Raw genomic sequence first — 24119 nt, 5'->3', positions numbered from 1 at the left:
AGATTTCAATATATTCATACCGTTGTTTGGAAGTATCTGATAAGACTTACACTGAGGTGACAAAAGCTCATGGGATACCTATTAACGTCGTGTCGGACATCCCTTTGCCCGCCTAGTACAGCAACTCGGCGTAGCATGGGCTCAACAAGTCGCCTGTAAGTCCCTTGCGGAAATATTCCATACATACGAAAGTGTTGCTGGTGCAGGATTTTGTGCACAAACTGGCCTCTCGATTATGCCCCATAAATGTTCGACGGCATTAAGGGGCTCCGGAAAGGCTCAAAATCATGAAAAGTTCAATTTTTACTTTTTTGCGTTTTCTGAATCTGCAGACTATTACCTTTTAATAGATATATAATTTATTCAATTCCGAAGACTACAACTATTTTTAAATTTTTTTTGAAATGTGTTCTACATGGGCGTGACCCACTGTGGCGCTGTTAAACTGCTATCAAATGGTGTTATTATTAACGTCCGTGTTCATCAGGTACATTTTAGTGATGTGAGATAAAGTATGTGTTGTGGCTAACCTGTGATGGTTCAATATATATCGCTGGTGTGATTGTCGATTGTTTCATGTTTATTTACTCTGTCGTTATCTCGAAAATATTCGTAATTAATTCTGTTTCTTGAGTCTCTGTTTTGTTGAAGTATAATAATGAGTAAAAGTAAAGTTATTAGAAATCCTCTGAAGGCTAAGAAAAGGAGAAATGTTGGAAAGCCAAAGGTATGTGTTATTACTGTAAATAATAACATTCTAACATGGTACGAGCGATGCTTGCTTTAGACAATGAACGCCTTCGGGCTGCAGACAGGGCTGTAAAGAGTCTAGAAATACAAGCAAGAGTAAACAGGAGGAGGAACAAGAGGAAGCTGGAGGAGGAGTTTGCAGAGGATGAAGATAATCCATCCTATGGACCTGGAATGCACTAAAAAGTTAATCCAATCTTTGTCGCTCGATTCCCAAAACTTTTATTTTCTCATACTAATTACATGTTTTCTAAGGATCTTCCAAACATATTTGTTTCAAACTTTCAGTAAATGTTACACAGTACCTTCTGCATAATTTAACACAGCCTTTTTCCAAAAAACTGTATATTTTTGAATATATAAATAAAAGATTGCAAAAGAATGTTGTGAATTTTCATTACAATTGAAAAAAATCATCTTTAATAACTGAACTAAAATTTTGCAAAATCCCTGTGTTAAGTTGTAGCCCATATTCCAATAAATAATCTGTAAAAAGTTCAACTTCCTACCTCAAATACTTTGTGAGGAAAGATGTAATTTATAAGCGTTATTTTAACATTGCAAGTATAGGGCGTTCCGGAGCCCCTTAATGTCGGGCGATCTGGGTGGCCAAATCATTCGCTCGAATTATCCAGAACGTTGTTCAAACCACTCGCGAACAACTGAGGCCTGGTGCATGGCGCATTGTCATCCATAAAATTTCCATCATTGTCGGGGAACAGGACATCCATGAATGGTTGCAAAAGGTCTCCAAGTGGCCGAACATCCAGAGAACCCAGTCGGCACAGTCCGCACCATTAAAGGAGCCACCACCACCACCACCACCACCAGCTTGCATAGTGCCTTGTTGACAACTTGGGTCCACGGCTCCGTCGGGTCTGCGCCGCACTCGAACCCTACCGTCGCCTCTTGCCAACTGAAATCGCTGTCCAGGCCACGATTTTCCAGTCGTCTGGGATCCAACCGCAAGCGATATCGTGCTGTTAGCAAATGCTCTCGCGTCGGTCATCTGCTGTCATAGCGCATTAACGCCAGATATCGCCACACTGCCGGCCGCGGTGGTCTCGCGGTTAAGGCGCTCAGTCCGGAACCGCGCGACCGCTCCGGTCGCAGGTTCGAATCCTGCCTCGGGCATGGATGTGTGTGATGTCCTTAGGGTAGTTAGGTTTAAGTAGTTCTAAGTTCTAGGGGACTGATGACCACAGTAGTTAAGTCCCATAGTGCTCAGAGCCATTTGAACCATTTTTATCGCCACACTGTCCTAATGGATACGTTCGTCGTACATCTCACATTGATTTCTACGGTTATTTCACGGTGTTGCTTGTCTGTTTGCAGTGACACCCCTACTCAAACGCCTCCGCTCTCGGTCGTTAAGGCCGATGGCTACTGCGATGTACGTGGTAACAGCTAACGCCTGAAATTTGATATTCTCGGCATACTCTTGACATTGTGGAATGACATTGGAATGTTGAATTCCCTAACGACTACCGAAATGGAGTCCGCCCCCGGTAGCTGAGTGGTCAACGTGACACTGTCAATCCAAAGGGCCCGGGTTCGATTCCCGGCTGGGTCGGAGATTTTCTCCGCTCAGGGACTGGGTGTTGTGTTGTCCTAATCAACATCATTTCATCCCCCATCGACGCGCAGGTCGCCGAAGTGGCGTCAAATCGAAAGACCTGCACCAGGCGAACGGTCTACCCGACGGGAGGCCCTAGCCACACGACATTTCATTTTATTACCGAAATGGAATATTCTATGCGCCTAGCTCCAACTACCATTCCGCGTTCAAAGTCTGTTGATTTCCCGTCGTGCTGTCACAATCACGTTGCAAACGTTTTCGCATGAATGATGTGAGTACAATGACAACTCCGCCATTGCACTGTCTTGTGTAACGATACTACCGCCATTTGTATATATGCATATAGCCATCCCATGACTTATGTCACCTCAGTGTAGAATAATAATACAGACGAATGGCGTAATTGTGGAAACAGGCTTCTTAATGAGTACACCTGCAGTTATAATCAACTTCTGATGTTTTTTTTAATCAATGCACTGTAACTTTCGTAATATGATTCACGAGTTTTTCCTCGTTGAGTCTCATTTTAGGATCATCACTTCTCCTAATGTTACAACTAACGCTTAAGAGAGAAAAAAAAAATAACGATTTTGTAAATTACGTAGATAGTGGGTGGAAAATTGGCCTTTGATCTCACGGCATATGCTGCATGACGTACGGAGCAATGTGTCGTTTCACTGCCAAACTGCACAACTTTATAGAAGGGAGCATCGCATTTAGACCGTGGTACTGTGGCAATGATTGATTGAAGTATCGCTTTTAGACCGCGGTACTGTGGTAGTGATTGACAATCGAGTAGAGCTAAGCACCTTACAGGGCGCGCATGCAAATATGGCTACCGCGGCAACAGCTTCCCGCGCTGAATACACCCACACGTTCCCCGTTAATGTGCGTTACTGAGTTCACTTTCCAAGCTAATAGAAGCCCAGTCACTTCTCCGCGCATCTTCACTGTTAGCTTCTCACCTTTCTCTTCTTTAAAACACGTATTTTGCACACACAAACAAATCCACATCGGAAACGAACAGAACAATTACGTTAGGACCTGCAACTGTCACTCTCGGTTGTGGCAACCGGCAACTGACGCTTTGCAGTTAAATGAAAACACTGAACAGAACATAAAGGGTGGCCAAGCCCACTGCTTTGTGCTATGCTGGCAGTCCTGTACGTAACTACTTGTCAACCACGTTTTTTTTATCTAGAAATAGTACAAGAGCGACTCAACGCTTTGTATGAGAAAGGAGTCAGTACAATGGAATGTAGATTTCCCAATTACACGATGGAACAAGCCACCTACGCCACGTAATAATGAAATTGCTCTCTTATCAGTTATACATCACGTTACTCACAGTGATGCTTACAGAGGGCTGTCTATTCTATATTTAGATGGAATCTTCTAAAAATTTAATATTGTACTACAATGTTCGCGCGCACGGATTTCTTTTTCTTTGTATCACTGTTATTAGTTATCAGGCTGAATAAACCAGTTTATTGCTACATTTTGTATTGTTCTAACCCACCCCAAATGTATTCCGAAATCGTAACGCTTGCACACAACTCACAAAATAAACTTGAAAATATTTCCCACTGCAGCGTTAACAACCACGTAGTACGAAGTAGTGCTGCAGTCCAAATAAAATGGCCGTTAACGGCGAGAAATATTTAGGCCAAAACACGAAAACTATTGCAAAACGCTAGTACTCACATATTTATCCAGCTTCTAAGTGTTTTTCGATATTCCGTTTCTCCAATCGTATATCGTTTATTCTTGCAAGCAATTCCACCGAATTCGTTCTCACCAGGCCAATGAGTACACACTACTACGCAAGATTGACCAGAGACAGATTAGTTTGGCTTGCCCCTACGATTGTAACCACAGTCGTTTTGACAGGGCGCTCAATCTGCTTGAAAGTATTCGATCTAAGATGCTACTGCAGAGAATTTATTTCAGCAACATCATATTTGTGTAATATTAATATAATTCATATCAGTGATACTTTATAATCTTTGGTTATAGTGTAGCACAATCACGAAATGGAAATAAACAAACATTTTTTTAGCGAAGTAGCAGAAAATAAAAATTCCATTTTCTTCAGAGGGAAGTTCATAACATTTTTGTAAATGCCATATACTCAGGAAACATTGATCTTCCTGTGGTAAATTGTACAAATCAGTCACTGCGTCTTCCACAGAAGTCTGAACTGCTGCTTCCCCTCAACCTCCAGCAGCTAGGTCATAATGAAAGTAACGAGTAACGAATAACATATAACGAATACTTGGTAACAGCTGTGTTATTTCTGAATACCAACATATTCGTGAACATTTAGCTGTTGTTTTCATAAACACCAACATGGTGTTTAATTTCCTAAAATTCGCATGTTATCAGTTGTGACAGAATGGTGTAATTGTATATTAGAGCGACTTCTAAGGACAGAAAATAATTATCTGGAACTCTCAACGGACCATTATCGGGTTAACGACCGAGATAGGTAGCGGCGAGAAGCCATTTTGCCGCGTCCTTTGTCCCTGTGAGATGCGGCGGTTAGGTGGCCACAGCACGCAGGCCCCAGCTGTGAGCTGCGCTATATATACTTGGTGCTGGCAACGAGCCAGGGACGAGCTTTCACAACATAACAAATGTCATGGCAGCGAATACCGATCCTTGACTGGGAAGATGTCGAAAACGGAATAAAAACTGCTGCAGCTTCAGAATGTGTACATTCTATACGCTGCACACCAGGGAAAAATAATAAAACAGTAGCACGGCTTCAACATAAATTTCTCTCTTGACATCATCCATTCAGTATGGATTATAACTTGTAACAACCGTAAAATATGAGGCTGCTGTTGCAAGTGTTCCCTTAATTAAATTTCTCTGCAGAGACCTCACTGGTATTGATAGTTCACGAATATCTCTTGTAATAGATTTCTTTGGTTTATCTGAGACCAGGCTGTCGACGTTTACCATTCGGCTGAGGACTTCCCGTACTCTCCCCTTTACAAATAAAATCTATGCTTCCAAACCGATGACTCCATCTTCTGATATTACTACAAGGGGAGTGACTACAGAATTCAGTTCTAAACGCAATTTTATCTTAACTACAAATACACTCTTTGCAAACTGCAAAACAAAGCTTTCTGTTAGGGAGCCATTCACTATCTTTGCAACGAGTGCATACAAGGAGCTGCTTCAGAAAACGAAACTTGACTTCTAACAGGTATAGTTTATAATTAAAACTTCAACGTCTTTTTCTGGAACTATCGGCAGTTGTGCGATGTTGGCTTTTTACTTTATACTCGACAGTAAATGATAACATTAAGGAAATAATTTCCCAGTATACGAGGCCTGGAATGAAGCTCGTTTTCTGCGATCGCATATATGCTCATACTATGCATGTCTTCTGGGTTATTTTGATTACGTTGTGTCAAGGGGAAATTCATTTTGTTGTCGTCATTTGACACAACGCAGATACTATATATGTTATTATTGTGTCTGCTGTGCTGACGAGAATTCTTACAAGGGCAATCCACGACGTTGGGATTACGGATTTACTTCAAACTTTGTTCACCTTTAGTAGGCCATTGAAACAACATAATGTGCAAGTAGTAAGGTTCACTACTCTGGCAATTCCGAGAAAATCACAAGAGCAGTTTTACGCGTCTGTTACGTAAGCGATGTGTCTGTGCGTAGCTACCAGACGCTAGCGTTGGTGGTGTCGTGTGATTAGCGTTCGAGTTTCGGAAGAAGAACGTGTGTAAGGCGACGGTCCGACTCCCGCTCTAATCTTCATTTTTGTAGTAAAGTGTAAATTCTGTGATGTTAAAAAAAATTGCACCGACACTATTCGCTCTTGCTACATTAGCAACGTCTCACGGCTACGCAGGTTAACTGTAAAGTGGGGCCCTCCTTTTCGTCTGCAGCTCGAAGCGTCGAGGTACAAAGTAGTTCCGGGTTACCTTACCTGACTGCATGTATAACGAATTTCGCAAATCACGAAAGGGATACTTTTCAGAGAAACTGCATACGTTTCTTCATTTACTTGTCGATAGTTATCAATATGTTTGTTCTAATAATTAAATTTAATTAAGAATAGTAGGTATTCAAATAGCATGAAATTCACTAAAACTTCGTTTAGATACACGTTTGTTTTGGAAAAAAAATGTAGATTTAAAGTTAAGTTTGAGATGGAGCCGAACCGTCACTTCATCCACATACGTCTTTCGACGCTCGAACGCTAACCATTTAATCACCATGAACTCCAACGTTCGGCAACTACCCAAACATACATCGGTTACATAATAAACGCATAAAACTTCTCTTGTGATTTTCTCGGAACTGCCAGAGTAGTGCACCTTATTGCTTGCACATATGTTGTTTTAATGGCCTACTAAAGGTCTATAAAGTTTGAAGTAAATTTGTGATCCCAACATCGTGGCCTCCCCTTGTTAGTGTTGTACGCAGGAGAATAGCGTCACCAGAAAAACAGTAACACACATGTGAGAGACACCAACACATGCTACCACTGAATATGCCTCAATAAATTGAGGCGATGCACTTCTGGCAAGCGAAAATTGCGCTTATTTGGTAGCAATTAATAGTAGACCAAAAATCATCGTTAGTACGTATAATAAGTTGTTTCTTAATTAAGATATCGATTTTTTTTTGTCCCGTTGGAAATGGGACTTGGTTTCGATGTGATTCACGAAAGTTGACTGTTCTGACAGTGTGTGATTAGTGTTCCGGCAGCAGATATGAAACTCGTGGCCTGCTTCGTGTTGAAACTATATAGGTGTTCTGTTAAGGATGGCGTTCGCGGGGCGGACCCTGTGGACACGGTTTGTAAAAGCTTGGCGCGCATCCCGCTGCACGGTGGGCTGGCAGAAGCCACAAGGGGGGCAGGCGAAGAGCGGAGCTATTCCTGTGCGCGCCCAAACAAACGGGGCAGGTGTGTGCTATTCGCAGAGGATCCGCGAACGTCAGGGCTGAGGACGCACCAGCGCGTTGCGCAACTGGGGCAGAAAAAGACGGCAGCCGCCGGCCTCCCCAAGGTCACGCGTGTGCCGACCTCTGCCCAGGGGAGTAATGTCAGCACCGGCAACAACAGTATCCCGCCCCCTTGTACTCGAGCAACCTCGTCTCAGTCGACAACTCGGGGCAATGAATCTACTGCAGCGCCCCGAGCGTATTATTCCCGTACTGAGATTCGCTTGTGGCATGTTTATACGTCAACATACACTAACTGCGCTTACTTACAATAGTGAAAGTGGGCGCCGCCGTTCTTACAGGGATGTACGAAAGGCATTAAAGAACTAACAGTGAAAGCAGAATTTATTAATCACGAAAGCAATATTCATAGTGGATGTTCTTCACAAAGCTCGCATGATAAATTCTCCACATTGCTGAGAACTGAGAGAATGGGAAAACTATCATCCAAGCATTAAATAAAATGGTAATGAAACAGGAAAATGCCTTCTAAAACAACAAAGCTATGGGATTTGGTTATTCCTGCTGGCTTGCTTATCCCTGACTGGCTGTTACATACATTGAAGTGAAATGCTCTCATGAAGCTCTGTTGGTACAGGAAAGAATTCCTGAGAAAGAGATGTGCAAAGGTCTGGGACATTCGTTCATGATGGCCACCTCTCTACAGTTATCTTCCAGTCTTGCTCTTTTAGGGTTCAGACCTGCAGACCTTGCTAGTCAATCTGTGTTGTAAATATCTCCACACCTGAGAGATTCACCCTAGATCAATTTGATATGGATGGGTATTACCTTCCATCTAGGCAGACAACGAATTAATTGCCCTTCTGAAAATTTACACTGTCATTGCAATATCTCATTCATGTATTGAGCATTAACAAACCAACAAAGCTCTGAAGCAAGGTAGATACCCCCATACAACATGATGCTTCACACACTAGGACTCTGCCACCCTAAACTCTTCTCTTTCCATGATGCTCCAATGATTGTGTCTCAGATTGAAGTTTTTCTCCAGACTAATCTACACCAAGAACCATTGTGTAAAATGGGGGTGTGGTCTACGAAGATCACATTTGTGCTGTCATTCATTCCTTGTACAATCACGACACTGCTGCTTTCACAGTGAACTCACTCATGTTTGCACTGCTATGAGTCAGACACACTTTGCTGGGCATATGGTACAAAGACCGAATGCTCTGAGCTTTCGATGCACAGCTGATTCGGAAACAGCGACTTCTGAGGTGTAAGCTCTACAGAAATTTGTCTTTTAGTCATTGCTCAGCTTTGTCTTGGAGTTAAACCACACATATGTCCTTTTTAAAAGTGATTTCTCTCAGTCTGCCTCACATGGCCCTCCGACAAGAGCTTACTTTGCCTCCAAAATGTCGAAAAAACCTTGGAATGACACTGAGACTCATCAAGAGCTGCAGAAACTGCAATCCTCTTGGTGTGCTGCAAAGCTTCTGAGGATTCTACCCTATCTGAAAAAGTATTCAGACACCAGTCAGTGCACATTAAAGTGGGGTATGCGCACCCTTCGTCCTTATTCCGGCTTGACCTCTGCTGGTGACACTTTTGGTGAGTCGTCAAAGTCTGTGGAGGAACGACAGCCCGTTCTTTCTTAAGAGCTGAAACCAAAAGACTGTAGCGATGTTGGATACTGGAGTCTGGAAGCAAAGTTGATATTCTAACTCTCCCAAACATATCCCAGTCGGTTCAAGCCGGGAATTAGGGCGAGCCAGTCCATTTCACAAATGTTATTGTCAACAAAACATTTTATCACATATATTGCTTTACCTCAGGGTGCACTGTCATCTCCAAACTGTTCATCTACTGTACACAGAACACATTGCTTTAAAATGTGTTCATATACTTCCACATCCCAAGTTTTCTTCCAATATGAAGATCAAACCCTAAGTGTGGAAAACGCCCCATACCATAACACCACCACCTCCATACTTCACTGTTGGCGCTGCACGTGATGGCAGGTAAAGTTCTCCAGGCATTTGCCAAACTAAAATCCTTCCATCGGATTAACACAGGGTAGAAGTGTGATTCATCACTCCAAATCACTAGTTTACCATCATCCACTGTCCAGTGCTATTGATCTTTACACCAACTGACACACTGCTTAGCATTGGCTACATATATGTTTGACTTATGAGGAGCTGTTTGACCATTATTCAACATTATTTTTATCTCCCTACCCACATTTACTGTGCTAGCTGTGCTGCTGGTAGTACTCTGGAACTTGCAAATGATTCCTTCTTTCTTAATCACCATCCGCAATGGTCGACAGTCGCTGGCCATCAGTGCGTGAGGTGTGCCTTGGTCTCGGTTTGGCTGTTGTTGTCCCTCGTGTTTCCAGTTTACAATCACATCACCAACAGATGCCTTGGCTAGCTTTACAGGGGGTGAAACGTCCTTGTTGGAATTGTTACACCCAATGACTAGCTCACTTTTGAAGTCAATGAGCTCTCTTGACTGACCAATTCTGCTGTTATTACTTCTCTACTGACAACATGGTTCTCCCCATATCCTTTTATACTTGTGGGTCCACCTCTTGTGTGATCTAGTGGTTACTTCTGCATTACATAGTGTTGCCCCAATACTTTTGAGTAAATTTTTTACATCCTGGAAAACATGGCCCATATGGGGTCTCTGTGTTCCCTTGTAAACGATACACAAGATGATGAGATCTTAAGGGTGTAGCACAGAGTTGTATTGTGTCTTTGAACAACACAAGTATACTCAGTGCATGGTATGTGTTCTGTTGCAGGCAGCATGTTGAGCACCTTGGCGAGCTACCTCCTGGGCAGCCAGTCGTCCGAGCAGGCGGCTGTAGCACCCGATGTCCGGCTGCGTGCCATTGAGACTGATGATGACTGGCTGCTAGTCGAAACTGCTGGTAAGGCACTCAACTATTTCTGTTCACAGTTGCTTCCTCTTTTGACAGAGATTTGTATTTGTGAGAAATGACGAAATGCACCATGTTTTGAAGGCCGTGGTTACCTGCGCGTCTCCAGATATCTGGTTGGGTATGTCAGTTCAAAAGCTGGAGGAAGATAAGGGCATACATCTCCATTTGGACCACACCTTCCAAAGCACTGTGGTTTTTGAACAACAACTTGAAGAAAGCTTACATAAAGAATTTATCCTTCGTGAAGCAAAGAGTACTGCATTACACATATGACAGTTTGACTGAGAAACATGGCCATTAGAACTTCTGGAATATTTTCCAAATGTGTGAGGGAGAGGCAAACAACAATTTTTCTCTGCTCACTAATATAACGGATGACATCCCTATCCAACACATGCAGAATAGGGAAAAATATTGTGACCAAGTGTGTTCAATGCTCTTGAGAGGGAATGGTAGGTCAGATAACATTTCAGTGTCATATGTGTGTCGAAAGGCAGCCGTTGACAAGCAAAAATAGAAGGATATACTACAAGCAACAGACATGAGCTACATTTAACGCTGTGGTGCACATGTCCACTGCATTGAACAGCTATTAACATCACTTCTTTGGCGTTTTCAGACAGTCCTGAAGCTGCAAATAAACATAGTCCACTCCAGTGGACACACTCTGGTGCTTTGCCCTGAGTGCATTTACGACCTCAGAATTTATTGAAAATGCCAAACAAGTGACCATTAACAGCTGTCCACTGCAGTGAGAATGTGCATCACAGGGTGCAGAATGGACACTTAAGGATGCTCAGAATGACTTCCCACAGCATGGACAACAATGACGTCTTTAGAAATTATATGGTGACTGCATCACATATAATGTTGCTTGTGGTGAGACATGAATATCAGTATCACTGATCAATAGCATGGACCAGCTGGAAATGGGCTTGGTATGATTGCTGGTACAATATGACACTAAGTATAATGACTTCTACTTATGATGTACTGGAGACTACAGTTGGCCAAACTGTTGTCAATTCTTGTTGTGCAATAAATTTAAGGTTTTGGTGCATTAATGGGCTAGACAACACTGTAGATAGGTTTCCTGGGAGTAACAATGACAAGTGTATGTAGTGTAGCCATAAGCCTTAGGCACTTATTCTGTTCGAGTATTTTGCTTAATCATTTTTAATATTCTGCATTCATGGTTTGAATTACAACTTAAACTATAGATCCTTTGGTAACCTGTGGCTAGGGCCAATTATGAGGTCAAAGGAAGATAAGGTCATACCATCTCCAGTAAGACCATGCAATCTTCATATCAACAACTTTCTGTTTCAGAAAAGCTTTACATTACTGATGGATATTAGTCTAATGTCTCTTTGCATTATGTTCATAAGTTTAGGAATATTCAAGTTCCATAAAATAATATGTGGTGATTATGTGTCACAAAAAAGTACCCTGGCAACAATGTAGTGAGTGACATTGATACAGATAATGAGAATCTGGCCATGGGCCAAGGAGGGCATTCACCCTGTGTTGGTGTTCCTGTATTAGTGGCATAACAGAACATTCACACAAACTGTGGGGTTCTCATGTGAAAATACAAATTTCTTCCCCAAGTTGTGGATTAGGTCGTTCTGTGTGCCATAAGATAATGGGTGCCCCTGAAGGTCAACAACAGTCCTTAGTAGCCGCTGTGAATCAGATGGCCATCTAGACAAATGATGTCCTCAAGAAGCACATACTCATCAGCCCAATCCTATGTGGTCGGGCGCTTTTGCCCTTCAAATGAAAGATGGGTTCATACGCACCATGAGAAAGGCACACTTATTGCTGCAGGATGTATTCCCTACAACCTGCAGCCATCAAGGAAACCACAGAAAGTACGTACATTCAGTGGTGTACATGCTTCAAACTTGATATCAATCATGACGAGAACACTGAAGCTGCCACAGTGGTTACTTTCCATATACTGAAAAGGATGAAACATGTTGGGGGGGGGGGGGGGGGGCCTCACCAGACAAGACTGCTGGAATTCTTTTTCAGACCAAACTGCGACTCATCTTTCTATCCAATCATCATTCTGGACCTACTAATGATTGACTATATATTGCATTTACCAAGCTACACACTGTCTTGGCATTTACCAAGCTACACACTACCTTGGCATAAGGACAACACATTGACCAGGTCGCTGATCATATGAAGAAACCTTTTGATGTTGCAATAATTCAGTGACAGGATGCCCTGCCCTGTCATCCCCCCCCTTCCCCTCCTGACGCTGCCGCGAAATCATGAAGTAGTTGCTGTTGTGATTATGGTCTTCAGTGTGCAGACTGGTGTAATGCAGTTCTCAATGCTAGTCTACCCTCTTATGTCTGCATAACTGCAATCTACATCCACTTTTAACATGGTTATTCTAGTCAAGCCTCTGTCTCTGTCTACAATTTCTATCCTCTTCTCTTCCCTTCATTTCCAAATTGGCAATTCCTTCATGCCTCTCGTGTCTGCTATTATCTCAGCCCCTGTTTTAGCCAAGTTCTGCCATCCATTCCTTTTTTCCTCATTACATCTTCACAAGTTTCTTTAGCACGACATTTCAAAAGCTCCTGTTCTCTTCTTGTCTGACCTGTTTATCATCCACATTTCACATCCATACAAGGTTACACTCCAGACAAATACCTCCAGAAAAGACTCACTAACACTTAAATTTATATTCAATAAAGCCTGCTCAAAATAACTTGTCAGCTTGACACACACTACTCACTTCCTTTCGCCAAACTGTATCGGAGGGGGGGGAGGGGGGGGGGGGGGGCAGCTGGCAGCTGACACACAGTTTGGTAATGCTGTAGCACCACGCAACACACATCACATATGAGCTAGTTACAATAAAAGTTTATCTTTTCTTCATCGATTGTTTCCATCTTCCAGGATTATGCTCCACGTCTAATTCACAGCCTGCCTTGCACCGACTGTGATCGGCCTCTAATCTGACAATGAACCCTCCGCTCTTAACTTCACCCACACATGGTTATCATGCCACCCTACTTCACAGTGCCAAATGCACTCAACAGTCACAAGCAGTATACGATTGTCCCAGTCACATTAGCAATGTTGTACGGAAGTGTGATGTATGTATAAGAGGAGCTGAGATGAATGGGGAATCGTTCGAGTGGTGATACGGGTTGCAGATGTGGGAAATCCACTGACATAAGTGACTTTGGTAAAAGCTAAATTCTTTTGGCTCTGCACCTGGAATTGAACATCTCAGAAATGGTGAAGCTGGTCATCTGCTACTGACACGAGTGTCAATGGAAATTGATTAAAGGATGGTGAAACCACGAATAGGTGACAAGGTGTTTGACGTCCCTGCCTCATCACAGAGTGTGAAGATTGGAGGCTTGCCCAACCTGTAAAGCAGGATCGTACGCAATCTGTAGAAGATCTGACAACAGAGTGCAATGCTGGTGCAGGCACAAAGTTTTTCAAAGCATATTGTCAACTGTGATTGCAGTGGGCACCAGATGATCATTCAGACTGGATGGTGTATCAGTGAAAATGTGTTGCCTTGTCAGACAAATCGTGTTCCTTGTCACACCAGGTTGATGGATGTGTCCAGATATGTTAGCATCCAATTGAATGGCTGCTTGAAACGTGCGCCATACCATGGGCATGACTAGTGGGTGGGGACATTCACCGGGCTTGTGGCATGTGCAGTTGTAATTAGTCACCATGACCAGGATGACAGCCTGCATCTCTTTGTGCTGGATTTCTTCCCTGATGGTGATGGCAACTTCTAGCAGGATAACTATCCATGTCACAAGGCCATTATCGTACCACAGTGGTTGGAGGAAGACAATGAACTCTCGATGTCCTGGCCACCAAATTCACAATTTAAACCCAATGACACACATCTGGGTGCCGTCTGGTATCAGTTCTGTGCCCACAAACCACCAGCCCATAATTTAAGGGAACTGCGTGACCTGTGCGTAGACATCTGGTGCCACAATACCGCTGGAAACCTACGAAGGACTTGTCGAATTCTGGCCACACAGAATAGCTGCTCTATTGCATTCCATTGGTAAACCAACACGCTATTAAGCAGGAGGTAATAATATTTTGGCCCATCACTTGTATATTATTGAAATGTCCTTTCTGAAAGTATATGTATATAACATAGATGGCAGCATGAAGGTCCAGCATTGAGAGACAGGAGTGAGGTGAGCAGCTGAGTCAGTACCACAGTCAGCCCTGGCGGCAGACTGCACACACACTTGCCTCCAGGGCCGAATGTGGCAGTGCCCGGCCAAATCCCCTGTAGCCCATATTTTCATGTTTGCAGGTGCCACAGACACCTCCATCTCCGCCTCCGCCACCTCGCCGCCGCTGTCGCTGGTACTGCGGCCGTCCGGCACACCGACGCCCACGGCAGCACGGTCGCGGTCCCTGTCGCGTGCCTCCTCTGCGTCGTCGCTGCCCTGCGAGGACTCGTGGTTCGTGACACCGCCGCCGTGCTTCACGTCAGCAGGACCCGTGCACATGGAGACGTCACCATTGGAGGACCTGCTCATCGAGCACCCCAGCATGTCCGTGTACCAGCGCTCGTGGCCGGCATGTGCCCCCACCACCGTCCCGCCACCAGCCGCCTCCGCGCCCGCCCCCCGGCGTTCCGAGTCGCTGCCCCCACCGTCGCCATCGCCTGCGCCGCGCACGCCATCACTGTCGCCATCACCTCCCCCAACACCTGCAGCGGCACGCCGTCCCCGTGACCACCACTCGCCCCCGCCGCCACCTCCAGCCGCCGCTGTGCAGCCACTGCCCAGGCGGCACAATGTGTACGCACTGCAGCACCGCCAGCAGCAGCAGCTGCTTACGCTCAGGTCCAGTCAGAAGGTGAGTCAACTTCCTGTTTGTGCCTATACCTCAGTTCTTTTGTTTTATTTTGGCAGTTCATTTTTACAAAATTCACAGGGAATTCTAGTTTCCTTTAGACTTACACACACACACACACACACACACACACACACACACACACAAGGTGGAAGACTGAGGAGATGAGCAAGGGGGAGGGGGAAGGGGAAGGGGAGGGGGAGAGGGAGAGGGAGAGGGGGAGGGGGAGGGGGAGGTGGGAGAGGAGGACATAGATGAGGAAGAAATAGATGGGGGATAGAGGAAGAGTGTGTGTACATGAGACAACAAATTGGCAGCTTTTGTCCACATGGGTACAACAGCTGACTTTAGGACCTAATGATTATGTGCTCAAAACTACAACAGGCTGTGAGTAAATGTAAAAAGAAAATTAGTATGAATTACTTTCATGTAACAACCATTATTTTAGCATTAAAAGCTGTTATTAACTTGAGTAAAACCAGAAGTCATGATATTTCAAAAAGCCCATTGAAAATGCTTTTCAAGGAAAATGTAAGTTGTGCCTATGTTACAAATGCTTGCTCTGCAGTGCAGAAAATACATTTTGTTTGTTACAAATGTACACATAATTTTTATAAAGTTGCTGCAAAAAGATGGAAAATAGAGCAAACTTTTTATCACAGAGAATGGGTTTGCGAAATGGCCTAACTTTGATTATATACTAATTACATTCCTCTAAATCCTTCAGAATCAGTAATTTAACTCTTCTATGCCTTCTCAGTGAGGTTCACAGATATTCCTTGTAGCTAGAAAAGATTTCATCTACACGAAGTATAAGCTCGAAGTCCTGAATATAAACCTGTGCTCTAACCCTTAGTTTTCATCAATGAATTGCTAAATAATTCATGGTGACACTGGGCAGTGTGTGCCAGAGTCATGGCAGAGAAACCTTTGAGCCCTGAAGTACGTTTTTGAATATACAACTCCAGACAACACTCTATACTAAAACACTGTGTTTCAAAACTATCCTTATGATGAAATGTATGACTACCATTCTTTTATTCAAATACCTTGATTTAGCACATATCTGTATTCCATCTTGAAGCAGCCTGGCTTCATCTGAATTGTTGTAATTTGCCTATCTTACTGCTTCTTGTAAAGCAAAATGTCTCGCTGTTAACCTTAGGCAGAAAATAAAGGGTCCATGAATGCTTATATTGACTAACAACTGCAATATTTTTGTGCTAAAAACTGTAATTTTGGAGATGGAGTGCCATTACTATTCTTCAGTGTAAGAGTCACCTCACCCAGCTACTTCTACGGAGAGAATAATTCTAACCACAGAGATTGAGCCTCTTATTTTAAAGATGTAAGGGTAAAAATGTCTCTCTGCTGGTGCTGATATAGGTTTCCTATAGTTTCCCTAAAGCATTTCAAAAGAATCCAGGGACTGTTCCTTAAACTGCCCACTTGCTACCTCCCGACTTCGCATTTTTTGTAAACCCAAAACATTACAATGGATGATGTCCACATCAAGCCTAGAAGAAAAGAAAACAGAGAAAAAGTGGGATGCAACAAACATTGAGACATGGAATCTTTGGACACTGTGTGATGTTTGCTTGTGGTAATACTCAACTATGTTTGCCATCTACCCTAGAGAAAGGAGGAAGCTGTATTGTTTCCTTTTCAGTATGAAGATACTGTAGATAATCTTATAGTCTCTTTGATATGGAAGTCTTCATAGCAAATGTCTTTGCTGCATGCATCAGTATCAACAAAGTATAATTTGATACTTTTATGGACAGTTCTTTTTAGCTGTAACTGAAAAGGAAGCCATCTAAATATCTGATACTGGGCACTGTGATCCCATTGCTTGTTGTGCCATTAATATATTTTATTTAATCAGGATGTTAAAAAAAAAATCTGAGTAACGAATGCAAGTCTACAGCCGTCTTCAGAAAGAAAATATTCATAAATAGTTCTTTGGTTCTTGTTTAACCCGCTTTCATTCTGGTCTGTGTGGCTCAATATTAATTTTGCATGGCTGGTGATATTTTTTGTATTTAGTTGCTTTTTATGGAAAACTACAATAAGTTGTCATTTTATTTCTTGCTATTAGTGAATCATTAAAGTTGGTCTTCACCTTGTTATCTGAAATACAACAATTTGTATTTCACTAGTCTCTGTGCTCTGTCAACAATAAGCAATGTTGATACAGATTGTGGGAAATAAGACACAAACTTTGAGAAGCTCACATAGGCCAAGAAACATTCTAAAACTGAAAGGAGACATTGTTGCCACTCCCTTCTGAGCTGTATAGAGAAGTGCTCGCTGTCTTGTTCAAGTTCAAACTATGTTTTCCACTAGTCAGTAATATAACTTCATATGCAGTTTCAGTATTTATCAGTGTTCACAACAAGTAGTTTCTATAATGTGCAAGCACTGCCTTCATCATAGTCAAGAGTTGCTGAGAGATGGATAGACAATTTCATCATGTAAGACACTCAAAGACCAACAAGTTCAACATTATCCATTGAAGCCGGTCAGCACAGTGCTTTTCTGGCCATTGTTGGCTTTCTTGACCTTTGAAATGCTACTGCTGACTCGAGTAGCTCCTCAACTTGCGTCACGAGGCTGAGTGCAGCCCTTCACAGTCATCCCACCAAGGAAAAATTTCTGGCAGGAATTTAATACGGGACCTTCACATAACAGCCAGACACAGTGGCCACTGAGCCACAGAAGTGAATGTCTATAAGTTGGTGAAGAATCCATCAAATGTTCTTGACAGTAATCTATTTTTAATACATTGTACATTCAGTAGTTATGTTTATGTCCCTGCCCAAAACCCCCATAACATGAAGATATTCTGAAACTGCAATTAAAATAAAAGTGATCACATGATGCATAGTGTGGGTGCATAATGCTGACATGTAGCTGGCCTGTTGCTAGCATCACACATTAAAGCTAGTGGGCTGTATTAGTTCTTCACTTCATCCTCCACTGAACACAAAGCTGCCAACCTATTGCTACCGGTCACTGAATCTTTCTTATACCCAGGCACAATCATCCTTGCCATGCATATAAGAGTAACTTATCAATAATAGTGAAGGTCTGCATCAGTAAATGTCCTTCAGATGATCTACTTTGGTTGGCCCAGCAAAGCCTGATGCAGCATTTACATGGCTAAAGGTAGTGCCTGACTTTCCTCAGCCAGCATTGGTTTCTGTGGAGAACACTTTTGCACATGGTCTCTTTTGTATCAAAACAAAAGTGAATTTTCATTGTGGTGATAGCAGTGACAGATGCACCTAATTAGTGAAGTGAGATACATACTGGTTATTGAAAGAAAACGAGTTTCGTCATCTAACATTACTGAAAGAAGTGGACAATGACAATTTTCACAATTATCTGAGAACGGGCTATGATAATTTCATTACCTTTCTAGTTTCTTTGGCTCCACTGATTGCCAAGCAGAACAGTGTCATGAGATAAACAGTTGGTACTGATGAAAGAGTGGTTACCAGTGGAAAGGACTGCGCAGATCTAAATGCAGCATTGCGATTTTTCTTCAGATACGTCCAGAAACAACCCCCAAACACTGCCCACTATATTATTATCCAATGTGCATTTTATTTCCTTTTCTTACCTTTCTCTCTTAAGCAGTCCTTATGTTCTCTAATTTATCTGTTATTATTACTGTGTTAGAATCAGCTTTAGCAGCATTGTCTTCAGTTTTGCTGCTAATTTGTTAAGCGCTATTTTCTGTCCATCCTTGTTGCAATACTGCTTGTTTGGTTAGTACTACAAACATGACATCTTTATAGGGTTCCAAGAATTCTGTTATCATTGTTTTGATCTGCAAATGACATACATCACTGTTAGGAGGTCAGTTATGAAATTCAGTCCTGAAAGTTCACAGCACGAATGGTGAGCTGTGTGATTCAACTGCACTACAGAGGTCTGGTTGTCTAATGGATGTCTGGCATACCCATTTCACAAGACCTGACAAGTTTTTCATTGGATGACTAGCCTACATGTGATATGTCACTACACATGACCTGACCAAACTAGATCATTTTCAGCATCCTTGACTTTTGAGACATTTTTGCAGAGATGGTATGTTAGACCACATTTAAAATGCAATAGAATTTTAATAGCATTTGGCAAGTTCTTGGCCCTGACACTGAAAAAGCTTTTTTCCATAATACTTAATTCATGCTATTGCATCCATGTCAATTTATGTGTTTGTGTGCAACATCACATAACAAATTAAGTAAACTGAAGGTGGAGGGGGTGGATGGTGAGAAAGGAGATAAACTCATGATTCCAGATGGATTGGGACTTTACGTGGAGGCAGCAGCACCAAGCAAAAAAATGCACTGGACCGTGATTTCAAACCCAAGATCTCCCGCTTACTAGGTAGCTGCATTACCCACTATGTCATCCAAACATGCTGGATATTGCAATTCCGCGGCCTATATCAGTATGCCCTCGGCCAACACACATTCCCAGCTATTGCTACCTATCTGCAGACCCTGTTCATGTCTGCCAGGCTCACTACTCTGAGATTCCTGAAGGAGGTCAGACGAGATTGTGCATTCGCACTGAAGGTGGGGGATTCATAGCCCATCGAGGCAACTCAATGGTATGAATGTGTGACGTTTATTCTTTTGGACATATTGCCACTGACTCTGTTTAAGTCCCAATGCAGCTGACATCATGAATTTATTTCATTACTCCCCCACCTCCACCTTCAGTTTACATAATATATATCACAGTTGTGGATTCTGGTCCAAAAGGACACACACCGCGCATTCGTATAATTGAGTTGCCTCGATGTGCTGTGAATCCACCAGCTTCAGTGTGAATGCAGAATCACATTCGATCTCCTGTGGGAATTTGAGTGAGTGCAGAGGCTAGACAGGAACCATGGATAGGTGGAGCTAGATGGAAATGTGGGTCAGTCGAGGGGCACATCAAGATAGTCTGTGCAACTGTGATAGATACTGTGTCTGGTGGCACAGTGGTTAACACAACAGCCTATTAAGCAGGAGATTTGGTTTCGAATACCAAACTAGCACACATTTTCAGTTGTTGCCGCTGAATCCACTTAAAATCCCGATGCAGCTCACATCATGTGTTCCATTCTGTTCCTTTTTCCTTTCTTCTCTATCTTCAATTTACATAATATGTATCATATCTGCGGATATCATGTGGTGTCTGTTCTTTGGACTTGTCCAAAAGAACAGACCCCACGCATTCATATAATCTCACAACACATTATCATTCACTGCAGTCTCTCTCTCTCTCTCTCTCTCTCTCATTTCTTACAGATCATCTATATGCCATTTGCAATAAATTTTTCAGAAATCATTTTACACAATCATATAGAAAGAAGCATTCCACAGGAAATAGCTATGAGAATTTTTAAGCAACAGATGAATCTCTGCTGTATGCAATGCAACTTTATCACATGATTTAAAATTACTCTGACATTCTTCTATGTATACTGCTTGGCAGAGCATCCTTTATTATGTCATCCCCACATGCCTTCCTTTCTGGTAGCTGCAACCTGTTGTTTATTGCAGTATGGGTCTTGCAACTTTGGTTTTGTCTAACGGTGCAAACTGAACATAAGGCAGAGCTTTCACTGCATAATACTGTCTACATTACCCAAAATTTAAGACATTACACAAGGCAATAATCAGAGAGATATATTTTGATTCTTCTTGTAACTAAACATGTTCCTCTTCCAATTTTAATAGAATTCTGATTTATTTCATATTTGTTTTATAAACTTATTTTCATTGCTACAGGTGCAACAGCGCAGAGCATGCCAAATGCTCAAGAGAAATCATCTTGAGCGCCAGAACAAGGCTCGTGAAAATAATTCCAGGAAGAAAGTACTGCGACGCTCGGACTATATGCAACATCACTCAGGGGCAAATAACAATAGAAAGTGCTAGCTTTAGCTCACTTATTCAATGATCTCACACTCAGTAAAGGAAACAAAAATTTACTGGGTGACAAAATATTGTAAATTTAAAAATACCACAAAAAAGTGTTCACTCTGATGTCCACACATCTGCCTGCAATTACAAATGAACATTTGCAATTTATATATGCTAACTGAAGAGTTTCTTGTTAAATGTGGCACATTAGAATAAGTGAAATAATTTTTATTATGATATATTGCCTGCACAATGATATGGTGCAGAACTAAGTAATAATATAACTAGCAGCTATTGTTTTCTTCATTATTGTGATAAAAAAAATCTAAATGGAAATAATAAGAAGGGCCTTCTACTTATGATACTGCACGTAGATGTTATACAGTGATGTCTCAAATACCAAAACATATGTACACACCTAAGTACATATATTTACAAAAAAAACTTATTAAAAGTGAGACATACTTGTTTGTGTTACTAATCAGGATTTTTTGGTTGAAGTGTTAGAGAACATGTGATCCTTAAAATGGAGGCCTTTTATACTAATATTTACAATTATTTTGTAAAAATGTTGTGTTTATTTTTCAACTTTCTTCACTGCTATTTGCGATGGAGTCCATTAACCACTTTCATGGCGAACAGTGTTTGTCCTTTTTTCTGCATATGGATGTTAAATAGCAATTACATATCTCAGGAAAGTAAAGTTCTACGCAATATGTAACTATTTTACTATTTCAGGATGCATATTACATCTCAAATAATGAAAACTGCTGCAATACTCTGGCATGGATGCAGATATTCTTATCTTTTAAATTGTATAGCTCTTCACATACACTTTGTATTTGGTCAAGAGCGATTCAAAATAACCAAAAGGAAAAGCTCTGATAATTTTATTTTACTCTTTCTCACACTGTCACAGGAAGCTGTAGATTCTCTCAGTCCAACTGCTTACAACAGTCAGTGTGAAGTTCCCATCATTCTTGTTTTAACACAATTATACTGCCTTTTAAATAGTTATACATTTTAATACCACTTAAATTATAAGTGGCTTTTGTTTATGATAATTGTGTATGTATTGTGATATTTATACTCAAATTGTATATACTCTAAACAAGCATAGGAAGTAACCAGCTTTATGATGCCTGTATGTGTGTAAGCTGAAGTAATACATTATTCCATATCTTACAACTCTAAAAGAAATAGTGAGCTTTTTATATGCAGTTTCTTGCATACTTCAACTATTTTTTTCACTACTGATGCACTTTTATGTGAGAGAGGTGGTATTACTGAAGCACAACAAGTTATAACCTCTATGTGCACTGTGGTTCCTAATCCAGTTTATCTTGGCATTAATCAGTGCACATTCAGACCCTAGAACTTCTTTTTAATGTGACACACCCTCTGCCAATTAATCTTGTCACTACACATTTTGTTGCTAGTTCTGAAAATTGTCACCTGGGACAATATGATTCAATAACTTTAGCCTTTGGGTATGATCTATCTTCTCTATTTAACACTATAAATGAAATGTACCCTATGTTGATAATACAATGTATCTAATGTCCATTATTCTTCTCAGAACTCATATACATAAAGAGTAAGTAACCTCTTATTGCAGATGACAGCAGTAAATGCGAACCGAACTGTCCAAAGATTACACATTTATGCAACAGCTGTCCTTATTTGGTAATTTTTAAGGGAAAATACAAAGTAAAAAGCAAAGCCAAGAAAGTCAGGTAAATACTGCATGAGTATGTTTCCAGGTGTTCTGCCTAGTAGTAATTTCTGTTTTACTCACAATATTTTGACAACTGACCCAGCCGTCATCTCCCGGTGCATACTAGCAAAACTAGCAGCACGTGAAGAAGATGGCTGGATCACCTGTAGAAATATTGTGAGTAAAACGTAAGCAATGTGGCAGAGTGCCCAGAATCATATGATTAATCAGTCATACTGTGAAAGCTGAGAGAAATCACACGATCATGCACTATTTACCTGAATTTCTGCCGAGTTGCTGTTTCCATTTTACACCCAATATTTCGACAACTGACCCAGCCATCTTCTTTGGATGCATAGCAGCAAACCTTACAGCACCCAAAGACGATAACTAGGTCGGTTGTAGAAATATTGTGTGTAAAATGGAAACAACAACTCGGCAGAACCCCTAGAAGCACATTATTAATCAATCATGCCAAGAAAACCTGTGAGATCAAATAGCACACGTTTTCTGATGTGATTACAACAGATGACACCTTTATCAGTCCAATACAAAAACTGAAATGTGTGCCTTCCTTGACTTGTATTGTGCTTTGAGATGAACAACTTGTAATTATGTCTTAAGGTATTCTTTGACAACCTCTTCTCAAAATATTGCATTACTGTCAAAGTGCTACTTCATTATGAAGCCTATATAATACCTTGCAGCTGTAACACAAATTCTGAATAGCGGTACACGTTTGAGGACTCCATTCTTCACACAGTCAGTCAGAAGAAACTTTATCAACAATTCTCTTACAGTATGTGCTAAAAAAGTGGCTTTTGATCATTCAGTTATGCAGCATTCTGCACATAATTAAAAAAAAACAGAGAGCAGCATTAGATATAAATTCAGATGAAATAACGGAAGAAAGACAAAACTGATTCAAGTTATGTTTTCTAGGACTAGAGAGAAATTTCTGATATGTATGTATGTATTTATTTATTTATTTTGGTTACTAAATAAGAACACTAAAGTACAAGTTTTGTCTCCTGATTGGACTTCAAAATGTTGCATGTATGCTACTAAATTTCTGAATTATAGCCTTCAAGAGAACAAAAGTGAATAACCATGTATTTTGTGTTAAAACAGGCTGGTAGTTAGGTAGCAATAAAGGAGTGAATAATAATAAGTCGAGAAAATGTCAGAAAGTAATTTTTGACACGGACGGGATATAGTTGGTGTATTTGTCTACAATATGACTGAATTTATACTTGTTTGTATGTATGTGTGTGTATGAACAGAGATGTTGACTTAGAAGAGTAATACTGTGTTTTTTCTTTGTGGAAGTGTGCAAATTCAAGAGTGCTAGTTAGACAGAGT

At 41.4% G+C, this 24119-nt stretch overlaps 1 protein-coding gene across 2 annotated transcripts in view; it reads left to right on the top strand.

Annotated features, from left to right (window-relative positions):
• Nucleotides 1-23700, top strand: part of LOC126188965 (tumor protein p53-inducible nuclear protein 2) — a 77106-nt gene extending 53406 nt beyond the window's left edge. For both annotated transcript variants that reach the window (XM_049930724.1, XM_049930726.1), the window contains exons 2-4: nucleotides 10089-10217; nucleotides 14563-15113; nucleotides 20906-23700. In XM_049930724.1, the coding sequence (XP_049786681.1) occupies nucleotides 10094-10217; nucleotides 14563-15113; nucleotides 20906-21055 (825 nt within the window). In that variant the 5' untranslated portion in view covers nucleotides 10089-10093 and the 3' untranslated portion in view covers nucleotides 21056-23700. The remainder of the gene's footprint in view (nucleotides 1-10088; nucleotides 10218-14562; nucleotides 15114-20905) is intronic.
• Nucleotides 23701-24119: the final 419 nt, after the last annotated feature.

The sequence above is a fragment of the Schistocerca cancellata genome, chromosome 5, assembly GCF_023864275.1.
Source record: "Schistocerca cancellata isolate TAMUIC-IGC-003103 chromosome 5, iqSchCanc2.1, whole genome shotgun sequence".
Classification (NCBI taxonomy): domain Eukaryota; kingdom Metazoa; phylum Arthropoda; class Insecta; order Orthoptera; family Acrididae; genus Schistocerca; species Schistocerca cancellata.
The sequence above is the reverse complement of the archived record's forward strand: the minus strand, read 5'-3'. Positions and strand labels throughout refer to the sequence as shown.